This window comes from Plasmodium gonderi (genome assembly GCF_002157705.1).
Source record: "Plasmodium gonderi DNA, contig: Chr08, whole genome shotgun sequence".
NCBI lineage: Eukaryota > Apicomplexa > Aconoidasida > Haemosporida > Plasmodiidae > Plasmodium > Plasmodium gonderi.
Window position 1 is genome coordinate 1,033,049 of NW_021628933.1, and position 20,221 is coordinate 1,053,269.

Consider the following 20,221-nt stretch of genomic DNA (forward strand, 5'->3'; position numbering starts at 1 on the left):
ATGAAGGAGAATTATGATTCCTTTTGTAAAGATAATTTCGAAAATGATGAATCGAAACATAACACTAACAATGAGAAAAAGAAAATGATGATCAAGTATATGAATACTGTCGGGGCAGGTATGATGGATGAGGAAATTAGCTTTTCTGATAAAAGTAAATCAAATAAGGACATTTCTGATGATGAGGTAGATGAAGGAAATTATGTAGACAGTGAAGATCACATCATTTTAACAGATGAAGATGCAGAAAATTTAGGAAGCATAGAGGATAATGACTATAACAGCTTCTATCCATGCCATAAAGATGATAAATATTCCATGGAAGAAATTGGAGTAGGAAGTGCTAACAAAAATGACCTTAATTCGAATCCTGTAAGAAAATGATGCATGTCATCACTAACAACCACGTATAACACATTTCTAAAAAAGGAGTTTTTTTTTTTTTTTTCTTTTTTATTTCGTTCATGATTTGAAGTGAATCTGAAAAAATTTCCTTCACATGATAGGGTTCACATAACAACACTCCCCAATGGGATACAGTGGATGAAGAAAGTACACCACCAGATGATGCATATGCTGGTCATTCGGATGTGGACGACAAGGAATTGCTTCGTGTAGAAGAAGGGGTTGAAGCGGAATGTAGCAGCGGTAAGCAGAGCAAGAAAATAGGGACAACACACATGCATGCATGTATTTATTTATGTATATATATATATATATATATATATGAAGTACATAGGAATAAATAGACAAACATGAGCCACATCATCAACCTTCGAAAAAACAAATTGATTCAATGCAGGAACACAGAAAAAAGTAACCCCAAGCGCATACTACAACCCAGACGTGAACAACCTGCACATGTCAGGTGAAGAAGGAGATGTAGTCCCGGTTTACACAAAGGAAAGTATTCTTAACATTGAATATGTACACATGAATGAAAAAAAAGATGTAATGTTTAATTCCGAAATTAAGGGTAAGTGAGAAATTGTCACAGAAAAAATTCCTATTGAGCATGTAAATCATGACCCATCTACATGGGGAAAAATAAAAAAGGATATATTAAAAAATGAATAAAAATAAATGAGTAAAAAACAACACTCATTTATGAACCTGTGGAAAAAATGGTTCCTATAATGATACAAATTTCGTGTAAAAAAAAAAAAAAAAAAAAAATTAAAATTCACATGCACACGATATCATATTTTTTCTTCCTCTATCCCCCCCCCACCCACACACACACACATTTTCCTTTTTTATTTTTTTTTCATTTCTCTTAGACATAAATGAATGGAAATCAAAATATAGACACTTAACATCATCGTATACTGAAAATTTGAGAACATCATTCTAAACATGCATATGTGCAGTTAGGCATATTTTGTTTTCCATATTTTTATCCATTTATATTGCTTTATTTCACTTTTAAGAAAAATCTTCAGCTCTGCTTCAGGCACTAAGTTCTTGTACCCATCTCTACATGATTGCTACTAACCTAATATAAGAATTAACTCATCCCTTTTTTATTTATCAATCAGATTTCGCAAATTAGATAAGGAATTGAATAAGACCATAAACAGTGAACACATTGATCAAATAACAGTTATATTAAGAAAAAATGATAAATAAGAAAAAAAAAAAAAAAAAAAAAAGGAAGTAAAAACTTCGCAATTAAAATATATACACCAATTTGCATATTACCCTAACCCCCCCCCCCCCTGCACAGAGACGAAATATTAAACAACACAAAGACTTCTTAGATAACGAATATAAGGAGGTTTTAAAAAAAAAAAAAAAAAAATATATCATTTAATTTGTTTTCATTATCCACCATATTACATTTTTAATACAGTTTTGTGTCTCCATACACAGACCGAATTGTATATACACTTGCTACATTTGCTTATCCTTCAAACCAGTGGTTGTCTATTTTACAAAAGACCGTTTCGGAGTTCAAAAAGAACATAGGAGCTCACGGTAATATTTGGAAGTGCAATAAGACAAAGAATGCTAAGAATTTATTTGTCACACTTTGCAAATATTTTGTATTTCATTTGATTTTGCGATTTCCATTAGTTCCTCCTTTTTACAAAAAATGCAGTTTCTGAATTAAATGAAAAGGAATACCTAATTTTGTCAAAAAATATTTTCGAAGATTTTAAAGAGAAGTGTTTAGAAGAGGTGTAGCATACGGCACATTTTGAAATAAGCCTTTTCGTAGCATTTTTTTTATTTTATTTTCCCCCTTTTTTTGTTAATTCCATTTGTTAATTTTTTTTGTCTAATTTGTTTTTTTTTTTTTTTTTTTTTTTTTTTTTTTATACTTTTTCTAAGAGCTACCTAAACGGAATTCTCTATTTAACCGTAATGAAACATGACATATCAGCTAACGAAAATATTGTGAAGTACCTAGAGAAATGTTACGAATCGACTAACCCTGGTACAGTGATTGGAAAAAAAAAGGAAAAAAAAATGGAAAAAAATGCACATTTAGGGGTTGTAGAACATTCTTGATGCAACACAAAATGGACTTACGATTACTAATTTTTGTGCATTTTTTTTTTTTTTTTCAAAAGATAAGGCTCTTGATAGTACAATACAAAAGTTGCTTGAAGTTAATGCACAGATTAAAGACATAGGCGGGAAAACAGTACAACAAAAAGGAGAAGGAAGAAGAAAAGGCGTCATTTTATTCGACCATGTGTATTCATACCTGCATACAAAAGGATATATAACTATATATATATATATATATACATACATATGAGTGTGTGTATATATTTTTAAAAGCATAGAAACACACACATGTTCATTACCATCGTGTAGGGAACATGGAAAGACGATGAACATAATTACTTTATGAAGATATATGAAAATAATGCAAATTTTGGACATGAGGTAGACTGAAATATGAGCATTTGGAATTCTTATCTGCTTCTTTTTGCACAGAAACTGAATAATTGCATGTGCATGTCATGCGAATAAAGGTGTACACACTGGGGACCAATTCGGACGCGCGCACCTATTATTCATCCATTCACTTATTTGTCAATCCATTTATTTTCCAACCCACATATTTGTGAATCCATTTATTTTATTTTTCCTAGTTCATTGTGGGGATGTTGAAGAACTGCATAAACAAACAGGAAGAAGAAATTTACAAACACATTGGTTGGTACGAGAAATTCGTCACATATAACAACTTGAGGAACAAATATCTTAACAGCATTAATATCATTAACTTAAATGTAAGCACCCGGATGGAGAAAGAAAAAAAAAAAAATAAATAAAGGGATCACTTATGTGTTCACCCTTTTAGTTTTATCATGCTTTACAATGTTTTCCTTTTTCTTTTATCTTTTTCTAATTTTCAATTTTGTCAACTTCTTTTCTATGGTGTTCTCTTCCTTACATGACCTTTTTCTTAACGTACAAATTCGGATTCGAAATGTAATCATAGGAGCAGAAGAAAAACGATTCCAAAGTTGAGGAGAAAAAGCATATGATACAGAAATGGCGAGAGAAAAAGAGTAAGAAAAAGAGGACAAAAATAGGGAAAAAAATTAGACAGAAAATAGGGGAAAAAAATTAGACAAAAGAGTAGAGGACTGTATAATGGAGTGATGCACAAGAGAAACGAGATTAACCAATGGGCAAACACGCGATGAACAAAATATGACATGAACACTTGTTATTTCACCTTCACACTCACGTCCCCAACGATCGCAATAACAATGGCAAGTATAAGAATGAGCATAACTGTAGCCACGGTACCAACAAATGTGCCTTCCCCCTTAACATTTTCGAATACTCATTTGTTACAACACAGGACAAGATTCAGTGATAAAAATGAAGGAACTAGAGGAAATGAAAAAGGAGGAAATGAAGATGAACAAAACAATGCGAGAGAAGTAATTACAAGGAGAAAAAAAAAAAAAAAAAAAAAAAAAATTGTGGAGAAAACGACAAGGGAATACATGATACATAATACTCTTGTTTTAACCATGTCAAGTATACGTACTTGGAATTTATTTCGTTTTCCTGTTTTCACCTTTTTGTTTGAACATTTTATTTCATCTGTTCCCATTTCGTAGCATCAAAAAGAAGAAAAAGATGATACAGGAGCAGCTGATCAGCAAAAAGGAAGAAATAAAGAAAAATGTAACGCGCAAAAGAAAAAAAAAAAAAAAAAAAAGAACTCATGATGAAGTACCATCATTACAAATATAATATATGCTCCACTAATACATAATAATAATTTTCCTCATTTTTTTTATTAGCAGAAAATAGAAAAGCAGCAAAAAAGTATCTTGTCTGAGGAATCTTTGCAAAGAATAAGTGAGAGAAATGAACGGTAAGGCGCAAAAAAAAAGAGGGGAAAAAAAAAGGAGAAATAAAAAAGAGAAATAAAAAAGGAGAAAAAAAAAGAGAAATAAAAAAGGAGAAAAAAAAGGAGAAAAAAAAGGAGAAATAAAAAAGAGAAATAAAAAAGAAGAAAAAAAAAAGGTTTTCCTTTCATTTTCCTATCACTCTTTATGCATTATTTTTTTTTTTTTCTTTTTTTTTAAAATATATTTAAAATAATAATATACTTATTCATATCCGTTATCGTTCACAATCCCAGAATTTTACAAAAAAAGGTGCAATCGAATTTAAACCTTAACGAGGAGAATAGTGAAAAGGACAAAAAAATAGCAAAGCAGAAATATATGCACATCCAAAGTAAATTACTCAGCAACACAGGTATATCTTGCCCGTCTCTCCTCCCCCTCATACCAGATGAGTTTATGAGAGAGAGATTGATCCTATATAAACCATTTTTTTTTTTTTTTTTTTTTTTTTTTTGCAATTTTCACATGTGTACTCAAACACCCTTGTGAATACTTTATTTCACATTTATGTGAAATATACACCTTCCTCTTTACAAGTTTTTCCATTCTATATATTTGTATTCCAATCCATGGATAAGCTTTTATAATTCTCACTTTTGTTCTTCTCTTCACATATGAAACAGTACTACATTGTTCAACTCTTGAACGACGTCTCTTTCTTCCTAGTCCACTATGAGAATTATATTTTATACTTTTATGCTACACTAAAGGAAACTTCAGAAAATTGTTTATTTATTTTTATTTTGTTTTTCCTTTTTTTTTTTTTTTTTTTTTTTTTTTTTTTTTTTTCCACCTGTTTTATTGGTTAAGCAGTTGTGTGTTTTCAAAAAATTGCGAACTTTGCAATTTTGTAACCATGCAATTTTGTATCCTTGCAATTTTGTAACCTTGCAATTTTGTAACCATGCAATTTTGTAACCATGCAATTTTGTAACCTTGCAATTTTGTAACTTTGCAATTTTGTAACCTTGCAATTTTGTAACTTTGCAATTTTGTGAGTTTTTTACTTTTCCACTTTTCTACATGGTATTTCCCGCGTGAAGTTCTTGAAAAGGGAACTTAATAAAAAATTGCATTTTCGCAACAGCATAAAGTGCACAATTGTTTCATTTTCAATTTCCAAGTGAAGCATTTTTTTTCATGTTTTGTGCCTGTGCATCGGTTCCGCGAAAAAGACCCACATACATCATATTCACGTGTATCATTAAAAAAGAAAAAAAAAAAAAAGAGCAGAAAAAATAAAGAACATAAAAAAAAAAAATGTTAGGCAAGCATAAGCAGTTGCACTTATATACATAGTAATACATTCATTTGGCGTCATATTTTGTTTTTTTCTTTCTGTTTCTGTTTCTGTTTCTGTTTCTGTTTTTTCTTTTTCTTTTTCTTTTTCTTTTTTTTTTGACTCATTTGGATAGTGGCTGTGACCTTATCCACCACCATCCCCTTCCGCAGTATTTTTATGTAACGATTTTATGGTATATTCTCCAAGATTTGGGGATATCTTTCATCTCATTTATTCACCACTCTCACATTTGAATCGAATCCGATTGAATCGTAAATGCAACCACCCTAGTGATACATTGGTATGGGTTGTACCTCACAAAAAATACACACCAAGTAACCTCTTGACTTGTTTTTTTGCTTTCAACTTTGCAGATAATCTTCTGAAGAGAATTGAGTCAAGTGTAGAAACGATAAAGCACATTTTATAATTGCATTCTTGTTTCCTTATTTGGAACCTCATAATTTTTAACGTTTTTCCATTTCAGTAAATTGTCCTTTTTGCCATCTCCTCATTTTGATCCTTTTGCCTTTTCCCCATTTTTGCCCTTTTGCTTTTTCCCCATTTTTGCCCTTTTGCTTTTTCCCCATTTTTGCCCTTTTGCCTTTTCCCCATTTTTGCCCGTTTGCCATCTCCCTATCTTTGCCTTTTTTTTTTTTTCTTTTTTTTTTTTTTTTTCCATAACCTCTTTGGTGAACAAAATATTATGACTCTACAACAACCGTGCCTGGAAATAGCTAGTTACATTTTTTTTCACACATATACGAGACTTCACAAATATGCCATTTAATAATAGCAAAGCGCTTTGTGAAGCGAAAGAAAAAAGAGGAAATGCACGTACAGCAGAATTGCGTGGAAAGCAAAAAATAAGAAATGGAAACAGCAACATAAAGCAAAGTAGTAACAACATAATAGCAAAGTAATAGCGGCGTGATAGTAACCACATCAAGAACGAAGCAAAATTTTCTTCTTGCAAAAAGGAGCAATCCTTTTTAAACCCACGAACGCACAGTTACAGTTATGATGAATTTTATACATCTGAGGATTATCAACATACTTGTGTATTGCTTAATATTTGTATGCTTCAGGAGGGGCCCTCTGCCTTGTCACTGCAACAGTTAGAAAAAAGGGACAAAATAAAAAAGGAAAAGAAAAAGAAAAGAAGAAATGAGAGATTTCGTAAGACGTACCTCGGTTTGAAATATCTACGAGGGATGCTTAACCACGCATGTCTTGTGAAGTCATCCATATGTGAAGAGTCACTTATATATATACATGTACTTATGTACACATGTACTTATATATATACATGTACTTATGTACACATGTACTTATATACACATGTACTTATATACACATGTACTTATATACACATGTGCATCTCTTTTCCCCTCCCCTATTTCAGACACCTCGATTCCAACTCCCCCTACATCTAACATTGAACAGAATGGAGATGCATCTGGTCTAACAAGCAATGTGGATTCGTTAGTCGAGAATATACTAGATGTTGTTCACTACCTGGAAGACATGAACAATTATATTATCGATTTTAAAAAGGAATTACAGAACAAATTTGAACATTTAGTACAACATGATGCAAGTTTGTACGAGTCGTATGAACATAATGAAAATATTTTGAATCAAATTTATTCATATAATGAAAATAAATTACGTAGATATTCTAAATATCTGGACAATTTGAAAAATGCAAAATTAAAAGTGTTTAATCACACTATAAATAACATCCAAAGGGATAATATATACTATGTCAATTTTGTGTATAAGAACCTTCTATCCAAGATTGATTTGCTTAGTGATTTGAACAAAAAGGTTCGTGTAAGGAGTGATGCTCATGTAAGGAGTGGTCTTCGTGTGAGATCCGTTTTTGCCATGCTGTGAATCTAACCATTCTTCATACGATTAGTGACATAATTGATCAGCTTGGTCTCGTTTTCGCCTCATTTTCCCTACTTTTCCATTTCTCCACGTCTCCACTTCTACACTTCTCCACTTCTCCACTTCTACATTTCTACATTTCTACACTTCTTCACTTCTCCACTTCTCCACTTCTACATTTCTCCACTTCTCCACTTCTTCACTTCTCCACTTCTTCACTTCTTCACTTCTCCACTTCTCCACTTCTCCACTTCTCCTGTCACAGAAACTGGACAAAGAAAGACGAACTCATTTGTGGGAATTGAACAAGCACCTGGACACACTGAAAAATAAAATGCTTAATATGGAACAAGAATTCAGTCAAGTGATAAAAGACAAATCAGAAAGAATAAAAAAGATAAATGAGGAAAATATAAGTACATTTGAAAGATCGGCTAGAGATTATTTATATGGAAAGAGCAACTTGGATACATTTTGGAGTTACGTAATAAATGATTTTCTAACAAATGAAAAAAGAATAAATGTATTGAATTATGAAAATAATTCATTTTTTAAAAGTAATTTTTTTTACCTCAATTTTTTGTACAACTATATAAGAGAAAAAAAAGATGAGAAAATTATGAACATATATATATATTTGAAGGATCCACAAATAAAGGAATATGAATTATCATACCTGAATTATTATGTAATTGTGGATCTTCACATGATCGATGTTATAATAAAAAATGTGGAAATGTTAGCAAAAAAAAAAGGAAAAAAAAAAAATGATTTTAACAATGTGTTGATATGCATAGATAACTACACTGCCAAATATAATGTACTTTCGAGTAACCTATATTTAGATATGCAAGCTGACATTAAGGAATTTTTTTTAAATGAAGATGTCAACAAAATTAAGGATAAGAAAATACAAGACATACTAGCTTATCTGAGGAAAAAAAATGTGGAAAATTATGAAAATACTATATTTACTGAAGAGTATTACAAAATATTAACAAATGGCAATAGCGAGTCAGCCCATGACAGGAGTGGTGAGGGGGAGGGGGACGATGTTATGTATTCCAAAAAGAGGGAAATGAAAAGTGACAACCTGGGCAGTAGTAGCAGCAGTAGCAGCAGTAGCATGGATCCCTCGAAGCATTCCCATGATTCGCCCTACTACATTATGAAAAAAAACATCTTCTTTGACTCTAGAAATGAATATTATAAAAAAAAATTTATGTCATTTTATACATATGAAGAAATTTTCAAGATTTTGTGCAATGGAAATAAGAACTGCAGGAGTAATATATTGAATTCGTTAGATGATGTAAACAAAAACACTTTCATCTTGAAATGTCACCTAGGGATTAAAAATGAGTTAAAGAATTTTTTTCAAGTTAATCAAAGCGAGTTATTGAACAGAAGGAAAAAAAAAGAAGAGAAAAAATCTGAGAATTATGTAAAAGAGTGGAACGTGAAGAATGGCGTTTCATCTCCTACTTCGGATTTGAACCTTTGTAATAACGCCCCGTTGAATCGAAGTGATGGAAATGATGGAAATGATGGAAGTGATGGCAGTGATGTTAGTGATGGAAGTAGCAGCAGTGGAAACACTCTGCAGAAGAACATTTCAACAAACACTTGCCCGGCTGAGAAAAATAATATATTTTTGAATAACGAAAGGTGCTCTATACAAGTGGGAAATTTCTCATGTAGCACATACAAAGAAAGAAATTTTATCAACATGAATAATGTGGATGATTACCTTAACACATATTACTTGTCCTACGATGAATCGTACAAAGTTGTGAAAAAAGAACAATATTATTCTCTGGTGTCCCATATATTTGAAAGTTATTTGAACAGTGCAAATTTTCCGGATATGGAAAATAAGTATCCATATCTTAGGAGTAGAAGTAACATATCCATTAATTACTTAGGAATGCTACCTGAAATTATGAAGACATACAAAACGTTTAAGTATTGTGATTCTTTGTATGCCTTGGGAAGTACATACATTCGAAAGAATGTCAAGAGGAATAAAAAAAGTGACATTAATTATGATCTTGATGAGGAAGAGGATGTCGATACATGTGATGAGGGCGAAATTGATTGTGAAATGGAAGAAAAGAAAAAGGATGAGAAGGTGGAATCTGGGTCTGAATCTGGGTCTGAATCTGGGTCTGAATCTGGGTCTGAATCTGGGTCTAGATCTGGATCAGATAATAAATCGCAGGAGCAAATAGGAATCCATGGACATGATGAAATATCGAATGAAATGGGGTTTATAAAAAAACATAACCAAAAATATATGAAATTGTTTCAACAACATGTAGAAGAAGAAATAAAATTTATTAACTTTTTTGAAATCCTCATAAAAAAAAAATTATCTGTTATAGTGGAAGAGAACGAATTTTTAAAACTATACATTTTTTATGGAAAGAAAAAATTGCCCAATTTACCATACACAAATTTATTTTTTAATTGCAGAACAATAATTAAAATTGAAGTGTTGAGAGATTTGAACACGAAACAGATAATTTATTCGAGTAGGTCCTTTTTTCTTGAAACATTAATCACTTTGAAGGAATATAAAATTAAAAACGAAAGTGCTTATATAATTATAGAAACGTCTGATGAAACAAGTTCAATTAAGAAGAGATTGAAAATGGAAATGCTATACAGAATATCTCCAATGTCTCATATAAATGCATATATCATTTCGAATAATGGTAGAGAGACTGTTTATCATAAGGGAAATATATATCAGCGGTCTGCGAATGATATCAAAGATGTTATTAGTGACATAAGAAATGATTTTTTAAATATAATTCTTCCGCAATATAATATGTTCGATATCTTTGACAGTCATATATATATTATTATTTGTTTGAAAAATGAAAATTGTTGAAATGAGGAAAAATATTATGTCACACAGCACGTGTTAGGGACGCAGTGAGGAGAGGAGAGCGGGGGAGGTGCCATGTCTTCACTCTTAAATTTGTTTGCCTAATTTTGTTCGAAAGCGAAAGGAGAGGGCCACTTTTATGCATTTTCTGAAAAGAAAAAAAAAAAAAATGTATATAAAAGTGGTAATATTATATTAACGAACTAGTTTCGACGGAAGTATGTATTTTCCATCACATAAAGCATACACATTGTCTCGCTTGTTGTATGATTTTTTTTTTTTTTTGCCGTTATTTTTTTTACAACTGTGCTGTTGTTTTTTCCTTTTCTATTTTTTACGCATCCCTCCCCCACAAATGGAACTCATTTTAAACGAGAGATGGCCATATCCGATAGTTATAGTAGTAGCTCCCTTAGTTGAAATTTTTTTTTTTTTTATTTATTTTGTAAATCTATTTATTTACTATTATTATTTTTTTATATCTCCAAATGCCATTTGTACCCATACTTTAGTGCTATATATATACACTTACGTTTCTATAAAGTCACGCTTCTCCCCACGCGCGCGTAATTTTTTTTTTTTTTTTTCGTTGATTTTTTACTCCACGTTGCAAATGTAACTTTTGATTAACATACTTCTGGGATTTTCGCTGTAAACATCTTTTAATTTTTACAGTCGATTAGAATAGGGATCAAATTGCCTTCCTCCTCCAATGCATGATTTGATAGGTAAAAATATGGGTGTGCTTGTCTGGCACAATCTTAAGCATGGATATTATGAACCGAGTTACAATATAAATGTAATATAAACACAAAACGGAAAAAAAAAAATGAAAAAAAATGAAACAAAACGAAATGGAAAGAAACGAAACGAAATGGAAAGAAACGAAACGAAATGGAAAGAAACGAAACGAAATGGAAAGAAACGAAACGAAATGGAAAGAAACGAAACGAAATGGAAAGAAACGAAACGAAATGGAAAGAAACGAAACGAAATGGAAAGAAACGAAACGAAATGGAAAGAAACGAAACGAAATGGAAAGAAACGAAACGAAAGATATATAGATAAAAAACCTTTTTCGTGATAAATGAGCTGGGATGGTAGCACAAACCCTGCGGTTCGTTCATAAAAGCCGTTACAAGTTTTAATTACTATATGCACCTATTGAGGGGTTCGTTTACACGTCTCATGTTACATGCACTGTGTCAATAGCATTAGTAACAACTATAACAAAAAAAAAAAAAAAAAAAAAAAAAAAAAAAAAAAAAAAAAAAAAAAAAAAAAAAAAAAAAAAAAAAAAAAAAAAAAAAAAAAAAAAAAAAAAAAAAAAAAAAAGGAAGGATATACAAATAGGGTTCACGGAAAAAAAAAAAAATCACATTTCGATCGTGGTACATATTGATCTCAAACAAACAGTGCATGTAAAAAATTGGTGCATGATAAGTTCAGTCACTATGGGAATTGAGCAGCTTCTTCCACTTCAACCACCTCTTCCACTTCAACCACCTCTTCCACTTCAACCACCTCTTCCACTTCAACCACCTCTTCCACTTCAACCACCTCTTCCACTTCAACCACCTCTTCCACTTCAACCACCTCTTCCACTTCAACCACCTCTTCCACTTCAACCACCTCTTCCACTTCAACCACCTCTTCCACTTCAACCACTTCTACCACCTCACTGCTGCATTTCATCCTCCTCCATGTTGTACGGTATGGGAGAAAATGGATCATCGTTCTGCTCCTCCTTGTAATTCCCTTGTTGAATGGGTGAAAAAACATTAACATCTTGTATGTGCTGTTTTACCTGTACAGGCGATTGCAGTATATAGGCAGGGGACAAGGGGTTCTGCTGTTGCTGGGTCTTATTTCTGACATTACCATCTCGATCATACACAGGAGAGGTAACTGAATATGCAGGGGATGTTGGAGAAAACTTGGGAGATGCTATGGCATATGGTGAATAGTGTGGACTACTAGGATTGTTAGGAACTGGTGACGTTGGAGAGTACTTTGGAGATGTTGGAGAATACTTGGGAGATGTTGGAGAATACTTTGGAGATGTTGGAGAGTACTTTGGAGATGTTGGAGAATACTTGGGAGATGTTGGAGAATACTTTGGAGATGTTGGAGAGTACTTTGGAGATGTTGGAGAGTACTTTGGAGATGTTGGAGAATACTTGGGAGAAGCAACCGAATAAGCAGGTGACATAACATTATGATACTTCATCATATTTGGGTTCATATCGTTTAGATGTGTATTTGGAGACGTTGGAGAATAATAGGGAGAATTAATACTATTGTTTATCCCTGTACTGCTAGCTATGTTAACATTAACAGAACCCGTGTTGTTAGTTGGGTTATATGTTGGAGATGTTGGGGAATACGACGGAGAATAAATATGATTTTGCATCTGTTGTTTTGGAGAAAATATATCTAATGCAGGATTTGGAGAATACATCATAGCTGGAGATTGTATATTGTTCATATTTGCCTTGGGTGAAAAAACATTATAATTCATCATGATGTTGCTATTATTATTATGTTTGGGTGAAAATAATAAACTTGGATCGATTGTTTGTTGATTATGACTATCAAATGGAGAGAAAGGAGAGTGCATAACAGATGTGGGAGATTTTGGGGATTGCGTAGGTGAAAATTTCCCTCCTAATTTTAATGTATCTAAATTGTTGAAATCGTTTTTCGATGGAGACATAATATTATCTGGATTATTATTTTCACTATAATTTTGTATACATTGTGGTGATAATATACAATTGACACTATCAATTGGTGCTGTTGGAGATAATAAGTTTGCATTATACGTTGGTGAAAATGGTAAAGGGGAATTTAATGTATTTATAGCTACTGGGGATTGAAGCCCATCTGGAGTGATTCCATGGTGACTATCTGGTGTTGTAAATCCAGCACTTGTTATATCTTGTATAGTTTCTAAATTTTGATTTGCATCATTTAATTTCTGGTTATCTATTATTATATCAAAAACACCAGTTCCAATTTTACATAGCTGACCAAGCATAATATTTTCTGTTATTCCTTTCAGATTGTCAACTTGTGCAAATGCTGCTGCTTCTAGGAGAATTTCTACTGTTTCTTCAAAACTACATTTTACTAAGGGACCTTTGTCAACTCTATTTATACCATGTCTCGTTATAGACATTAAATATCCTCTCTGTGTCATTACATCACAAAGAATAGACAAATGTCTATAATTCACATATGAACTGTCAAAAGAAATAACTGTTCTTAATTCTTTCAACAAAGCTCTTCTCACTGCTTCTATACCTAGTACTTCAAATATTTCTACTATATCATTTGACACTGTTTTTTTATAATCAACATGCGATGCACAAAATATGTTTTCTAAATTACATCCATCTGTGTCTAACACCCAATGAGAACTTCTTACAAATTTTCCATTCTCTGAATCGTACGTAATTTTAGATTCTTCTCTCATATACACCTTTGTAATATTTTCGATTCCTCTTAATTTTAATGTGGATAAGCACTGTTCCATTAATTTTTTTAAAAACGTATCCTCCGTGTCTTCCTTCATACTAAACTGATTATTCAGATTGTTCATATTACGAATGCTGTTTAAATTTACCTCGTTCATATTGCCATTGTTGTTATTGCCATTTCCAGTGCCACTACTCCCACCGTTATTCTCGAAAGTAGCATTTCCATTTCCTGTTTCCCCTGCTGAATTGCTAGCACTAGCGCTACTTTTTCCCTTCATATTTTCGTCTTCTTCCATATATTTCGAATTGGATTTTCCAAGCATGTCATCTGGATTCATCAATCCTTTTCCATTTGAAACGTCTGCTTTTCTACCTTCACTTTTTAGAAACAAATCTGCTTCTTCATAATATTCTACATATTTTTCTGATCGATCTGCATTTCGATCCAGGTTTTCTTCCTTCAGCTTCTTGGGCTTCTCTCCACTCATTATATTCTTATTTTTTTTTTTTCTTTTATCATTTACCCCTTTTTCGTGACTTAATTCTAGATTTATATCACTGTTTTCATCACTATTATAGCTACTACTACTACTACCGTTTCCATCTCCGAATCGATTTTCACTTTTTATGCTATGCTGTTGTGAATTATTGCTACTTACGCTTTGGTTATCATCCTCTCCATCATGATTATTCTTCTGTGCAATAACCACAGCATCATCATCTTCCTCTTCCTCCTTCTCATTAGTTGTGATGTTCTTTTTGGTCTTAAACGTATCAGCATTTTTGTTGTATTTCTTCTCATCTTGCCTGCCATTTTCTTCTTCTTCTCCATCTTCTTCTTCCTCCTCCTCCTCATCTTCATACTCCCCTTCATTTGCATTATCCCCATCTTCATTCAAAAAGTTGTATTCTCCATTTAGATATTTAACCCTAATTCTTAGAATTAAATCTTCAGAGTTATCATCAGTATATATAATGTCTAATTCATCACTAGAGAAGACTGAATAAATTATATATACAATTTCTTTCATGGTTAGTTTTTTCTCATTTACATGTATATTGGTTAGCTGAATCCTTAGAACCCATTCTCCCAAAGTAAACTGAGTATCATCTTCATCTGGGAATTCATAAAATTCATTTACCCATAATTTATCTTCTTCTAACACAGTGCTACTTGTATTTGGATCATATATAATTTGTGCATGTGAAGTTAGCTGTTTCAATGTTGTGTATTCCAATTTTGTTAAAATGTCCTTAGCTTTTTGTTGATCATTCGATACCATGTCATCTAAATAAATAGTGGTTGAAGGAGTTTTCACATTTTTTACAATATTAATTAATTCTTTCAATCTTGGAACCCCTAAAGTTACATTTTTTGAACCCACTCCAGCAAAATGAAAAGTGTTCAATGTCATCTGAGTTGCAGGTTCTCCAATAGACTGAGCTGCTAATGCACCAACACATTCCCCAGGATGACAAAGTGATTTATAGAAAATCTTTTCAATTTCTTGCAACAACCAATCGATTCCCTTCATGCTTATTTTATGCGTCTGTATCAGTAACTTAGAATTTAGATACGTTTTTAAATGTGCCTTCAGCAACACAGTCGCGTTATTTTGTGCCTCCAGCGACAGGGTATCACTACTGTTTATCTGCTTTATGATAACCAGTTTTTCCAAAAAGTTATTCACTTTGTGAATAATATCTATGGGATTCATCATGGATCCGTTTTCGCTGTAATAATAGTTATAGTCGCTTTCTCGCACACTCTCATCGTCACTCTCGTCACCACTCTCGTCAACACTCTCATCTCCACTCTCATCGTCACTCTCATCACCACTCTCATCACTACATCCTTTTTCTCCACTATATGTTCTACGTTCTTCCGCTCCGAGATCCTCATCAAATGGTTCGAATCCGCTATACGCGTTCTGATTTTTCATAACACTTGTGAGATCATTGTTTTCATACTCCTTCTTAATCTCTGACAATAAATCATTATTTTTCATTTGGTCCTTCGGATCATCATTCACATTGCTTCCTTCAAGGATTTGCTTGGATTCCTTTTTTTTTTTTTTTTTTTTTTTTTTTTTTTTTTTTTTTCTTTTCTTCTTTCTCCCATCGGGCAAATTGATATTAGGCCTGATCTGATCAGTATTCTGATTTTTCGATTTGTTCATAAGATGAGGAACAAATGGGAACTGTGACTTGGCAAATTCAATTAATCTGTTCATGTTGATAGGTAAGTGTTGTCTAGTATCTCCATCAGTGAATATTTCTGTACATATATTATTTTTACATTTTAATAATTCTTCAAACTCTTGATTTAGTATGCTTTGTTTGCTGTAATCTACGTATGAATTTTTTCTTTCTTCTGCTTTTGTTAGATAGAAATTTTTTTGATAATTATTTTCACCATCATTGTCGTCCTCTTCATCATCATCATTATCAAAATTGTACTTGTATAATTTTCTAATTTCTTTATTGTCTAATCTCATAAGATCAATGATTTGATCTTCTATATATTCTCCTGCCATACCATCTTCTCCATATAAGAATTGAATAATATCTCCATATGAATTTCTAACAGTTCTGTCATACTGAACCATAACATCTTCCATAGCTTTAATTAATCTTCTTTGTATATACCCAGTTTCGGATGTTTTACAAGCTGTATCTATAATACCTTCTCTTCCTCCCATGGCATGAAAAAAAACTTCTTGTGGTGTAAGACCACTTAAATATGAATTTGAAACAAACCCTCTACTTTCAGGCCCATAATCAAATTTGATAAAATGAGGTAAAGATCTATGGTTAAATCCAAATGGAATTCGTTTTCCTTCTACATTTTGTTGCCCTACACATGATATAATTTGTGATATATTTATAATAGACCCTTTCGAGCCACTAGCAACCATACTAAAAATATTGTTTCTTTCATCTAAACTTTCTGATGCAACTTTTCCTGCCATTTCTCTTGCACAATTTAATTCATTATTTACTCTCGTTTCAAAAGATTCATAGAGTGATTTTCCTGGTTGACATTCTAATTCTCCTCTTTGTGCTTTTTTCACAATTTTTGCTACTTCTCTTTTAGATTTATTCAGTATATCTTTTACCTTATCTAGAACTTTGTTACTGGCTATAATGTCCGAACAGCTTACAGTGAATCCAATATATTCAAGCCAATTATTTGTAACTTTTTGTAATGCTGATATAAAATCTTTTGTTTTATCCGGACCCATTTCGTGCCATAAAATGTGAATCAAAGAACCGCTAGATGAACCTACAGTACGTTTACATATAATTCCACATAGCAATTCATTATTTTTTATAATAACTTTCCCATCATTTATGGAACAATATGGATTATCATCCTTACAAGAGGTTGATGAATCTCTCATTAAATTAATTTTTACATTCCTATACAAACTTTCTCTTACACCTTTGAAGGCACCATCATCTGGATTATTTGTACCATTCATTTCGTTGTTATTTAGTTGGTTCTTTGTATTGATGTTCATGACATCTCCGATTGCTAATGGGCTATGAGGTTGGAGGAGCGTGCTGCCCATCATCTTCTGTTGTGCTGTGCTGCTTCCACCTGCTCCTGCTCCTCTTCCTAATTCATTATCTATTCTCAGGTTGGTATCCCCAACTCCCACTTTTCCACTATTTAACGGATCGTTCAATTTTTCCAAATCTTCAAATTGTAATAACATGGAGAAAATTTGTTTCCCTGTCCATAATGCCTTTGGTTTTATAATGGCAGGTGTCGGAATTACATGATTCCAGTAAGGAATCCAAATAAGAAGAGACATTACTTCTTCCTTTGTTAAAAAATTATCTCTCCTCGTGAACTTTCTTATAGCTAAAAGAGAATCCTGTACTATCCCCATAACTGGTTTATTTCCCTGTGGTGATACTATCTGCTTCTGTACAATCATCAGATGTTTTATTTCTGATCGTGTTTCATGTGATTGTGCCAGATGTAAATTCATTTCGTCCCCATCAAAATCGGCATTATATGGAGAAGTAACAGCTAAATTTAATCTAAAAGTTGAATATGGCAATATTTTAGCCTTATGTCCCATAATACTCATTTTGTGAAGAGATGGTTGTCGATTGAATAATATATAATCCTCGTCTGTCATGTGCCTTTCTACTTTATATCCATATTCTAGTTCTCTCTCTGAATTTTTTCTTACATGCCTCAAATCGTATTTTGTTCCATTGTCCCTAATGATATATTTGGCCCCTGGCCATTCATATGGTCCTCTTTCAACTAATTTTTTTAAATTATCATAATTTAATGGTGTTACTGTTTCGCAAAATGTTAATGTCATAGCGACTGATTTGGGTACACCAATGTAATCAATATTTAAATTGGGGTCTCCAGTAATTACTGTTCTAGCTGAGAAATCCACACGTTTACCCATTAAATTTCCTCTGAGTCTTCCTTCTTTACCTTTCAGTCTTGTACGAATAGCTTTAATTGGCTTTTTAGATCTCGTAGTTGCAATTGGCATACCAGGAATATCATTATCAAAAAGAGTTGTAATATGAAACTGTAAAAGGGAACATAGATCTTGCAGAACATGCGATTTGGCACCTCTATCTGTTTGCCTTTTCAACTGTATATTCGTTTTGACTATATCTAACAATTTTAACGTTAAATCATCTTCACTTCTTTGATTTCCATACTGCACATAGGGTCTTGCACAAGGAGGAGGAATGGCAATATAGGTTAAAATTAATGATGATGGCACACATCTATCTGAATTAAATCCAAGAATTGCCATTTCTTCCTTTCGAATTTTCTTTAAAATTTCTAACGCCTCTTCTGCACTTAACTTTCTTTTGCTTTCGTCTATATCCTCTTCACTATTATGTATAAATTGAATATACATATTGGGACCTTCCCTTGAATATTTTGGTTGCACACAACCACAATCAACATCTTCCTTATTGACCATTTCGAAAATGTTGCTATAATTATTGGTATTTAAAAGCATTTGTTGGTTCATGTTTAAATTGCTTAAATCATTATTGTAGAAACTATCAACTGCATTATCATTCAGATGTAGAGCATCATCTTCTTGTGCAGTGGAATGGTCACATATTTTTATTCCTTGACATATTTCTGATAATTTTTTTAATCTCAAACTATTTACTTTTATCTTTTCAATATATTTTACTTTTGAATTATTCATATTACATAATAACCTACCACAGTGATAACATACGCACCTTAACACATTAAGAACAACATTCATAAATCCATAATGATACATTGGTTTTGCTAATTCTATATAACCAAAATGACCTGGGCAATATTTCACATTCATATTACATGTGCCGCATAATGTTTTATAATCAATAGTTCCCATCCGTATATCGTTTAGACCTCCTTCCCTTGGGAGACCATCTTTATATAAATCTACATTTACAATTTCACACACACCTATTTTTTTAATTATTTCAGGATCCAACACTCCCAACTCAAGTCGTTTAACCCTTTTTAATTCACATGCTGAATAGGGGATGTTCAAATCGATCGTCATTTTATTGCTTCATGTGTGTGTTCATAAGGGGGGGAGGAGTGAAGGGAAAAAAAAAAAAAAAAAAAAAAAAAAAAAAAAATGGTGTGTTTGTCCCTGTTTCCTTTCTTTTCACTTCATAGAAACGTTTCTTAAAGTAAGCAAATTCTACAAATATTCCTATGCTAACCACTGAGCTCTTGAAGAAAAAAATTCAATCACTCTCAAACAACAAACATGTATTTAATTAATTATATATAGGATTGAGGATAGGGAATAGTAAGGACTTGAATTTTTCCATTCATGCAAATATACTCGTGTTCGACATTTTCACATTAACACATCTAAAGCTCTTGTATAACGAAATCTAACATCCATTTGTTCTGATGTTTGGAAAACACACATGAGTACATATAATACATAAAAACAAATACACAAAAATATGTTCTATTTATTATAAATACTTTCTCCGCATTTTTTTTTTTTTTTTTTTTTTTTTTTTAGCTGTTCTATTTTGTTATGAACAGTAAGGCTTTTCCTATGTACTTTCTTTATTTTTCATATGAACTGTTCATAATTTTTTTTACATTTCTTCGGATGACAATACCTACATGGTCTCTTTGACTCGTCAAAATGTTGGAGTGTAGGTATGGACGTATGGTCAAATATATAAGTTCACGTATAAATATGTATGTATGTTTGTATATATATGTATATATATATGTAAATGCATATGT

The 20,221-nt window shown here is 32.2% G+C and overlaps 3 protein-coding genes across 3 annotated transcripts; 2 read left to right on the forward strand and 1 right to left on the reverse strand.

Annotated features, from left to right (window-relative positions):
* Window positions 1–6,103, forward strand: PGO_082050 (hypothetical protein, conserved; the record flags this gene model as incomplete). Its single annotated transcript, XM_028687427.1, has 18 exons — window positions 1–372; window positions 507–648; window positions 845–976; window positions 1,281–1,323; window positions 1,539–1,602; window positions 1,727–1,777; window positions 1,920–1,977; window positions 2,102–2,181; window positions 2,335–2,440; window positions 2,577–2,650; window positions 2,827–2,898; window positions 3,108–3,248; window positions 3,461–3,530; window positions 3,830–3,911; window positions 4,095–4,161; window positions 4,284–4,354; window positions 4,625–4,743; window positions 6,048–6,103. 18 exons carry the CDS (start codon window positions 1–3, stop codon window positions 6,101–6,103), a joined length of 1,800 nt encoding a protein of 599 aa, XP_028543228.1.
* A 593-nt stretch (window positions 6,104–6,696) lies between these two features.
* PGO_082060 (hypothetical protein, conserved) lies at window positions 6,697–10,465 on the forward strand (the record flags this gene model as incomplete). The annotated part of the gene is made up of 3 exons (XM_028687428.1): window positions 6,697–6,778; window positions 7,079–7,503; window positions 7,835–10,465. 3 exons carry the CDS (start codon window positions 6,697–6,699, stop codon window positions 10,463–10,465), a joined length of 3,138 nt encoding a protein of 1,045 aa, XP_028543229.1.
* Window positions 10,466–12,140: 1,675 nt separating this feature from the next.
* Window positions 12,141–19,508, reverse strand: PGO_082070 (DNA-directed RNA polymerase II subunit RPB1; the record flags this gene model as incomplete). Its single annotated transcript, XM_028687429.1, has 1 exon — window positions 12,141–19,508. One exon carries the CDS (start codon window positions 19,506–19,508, stop codon window positions 12,141–12,143), a length of 7,368 nt encoding a protein of 2,455 aa, XP_028543230.1.
* Between the last annotated feature and the right edge of the window lie 713 nt (window positions 19,509–20,221).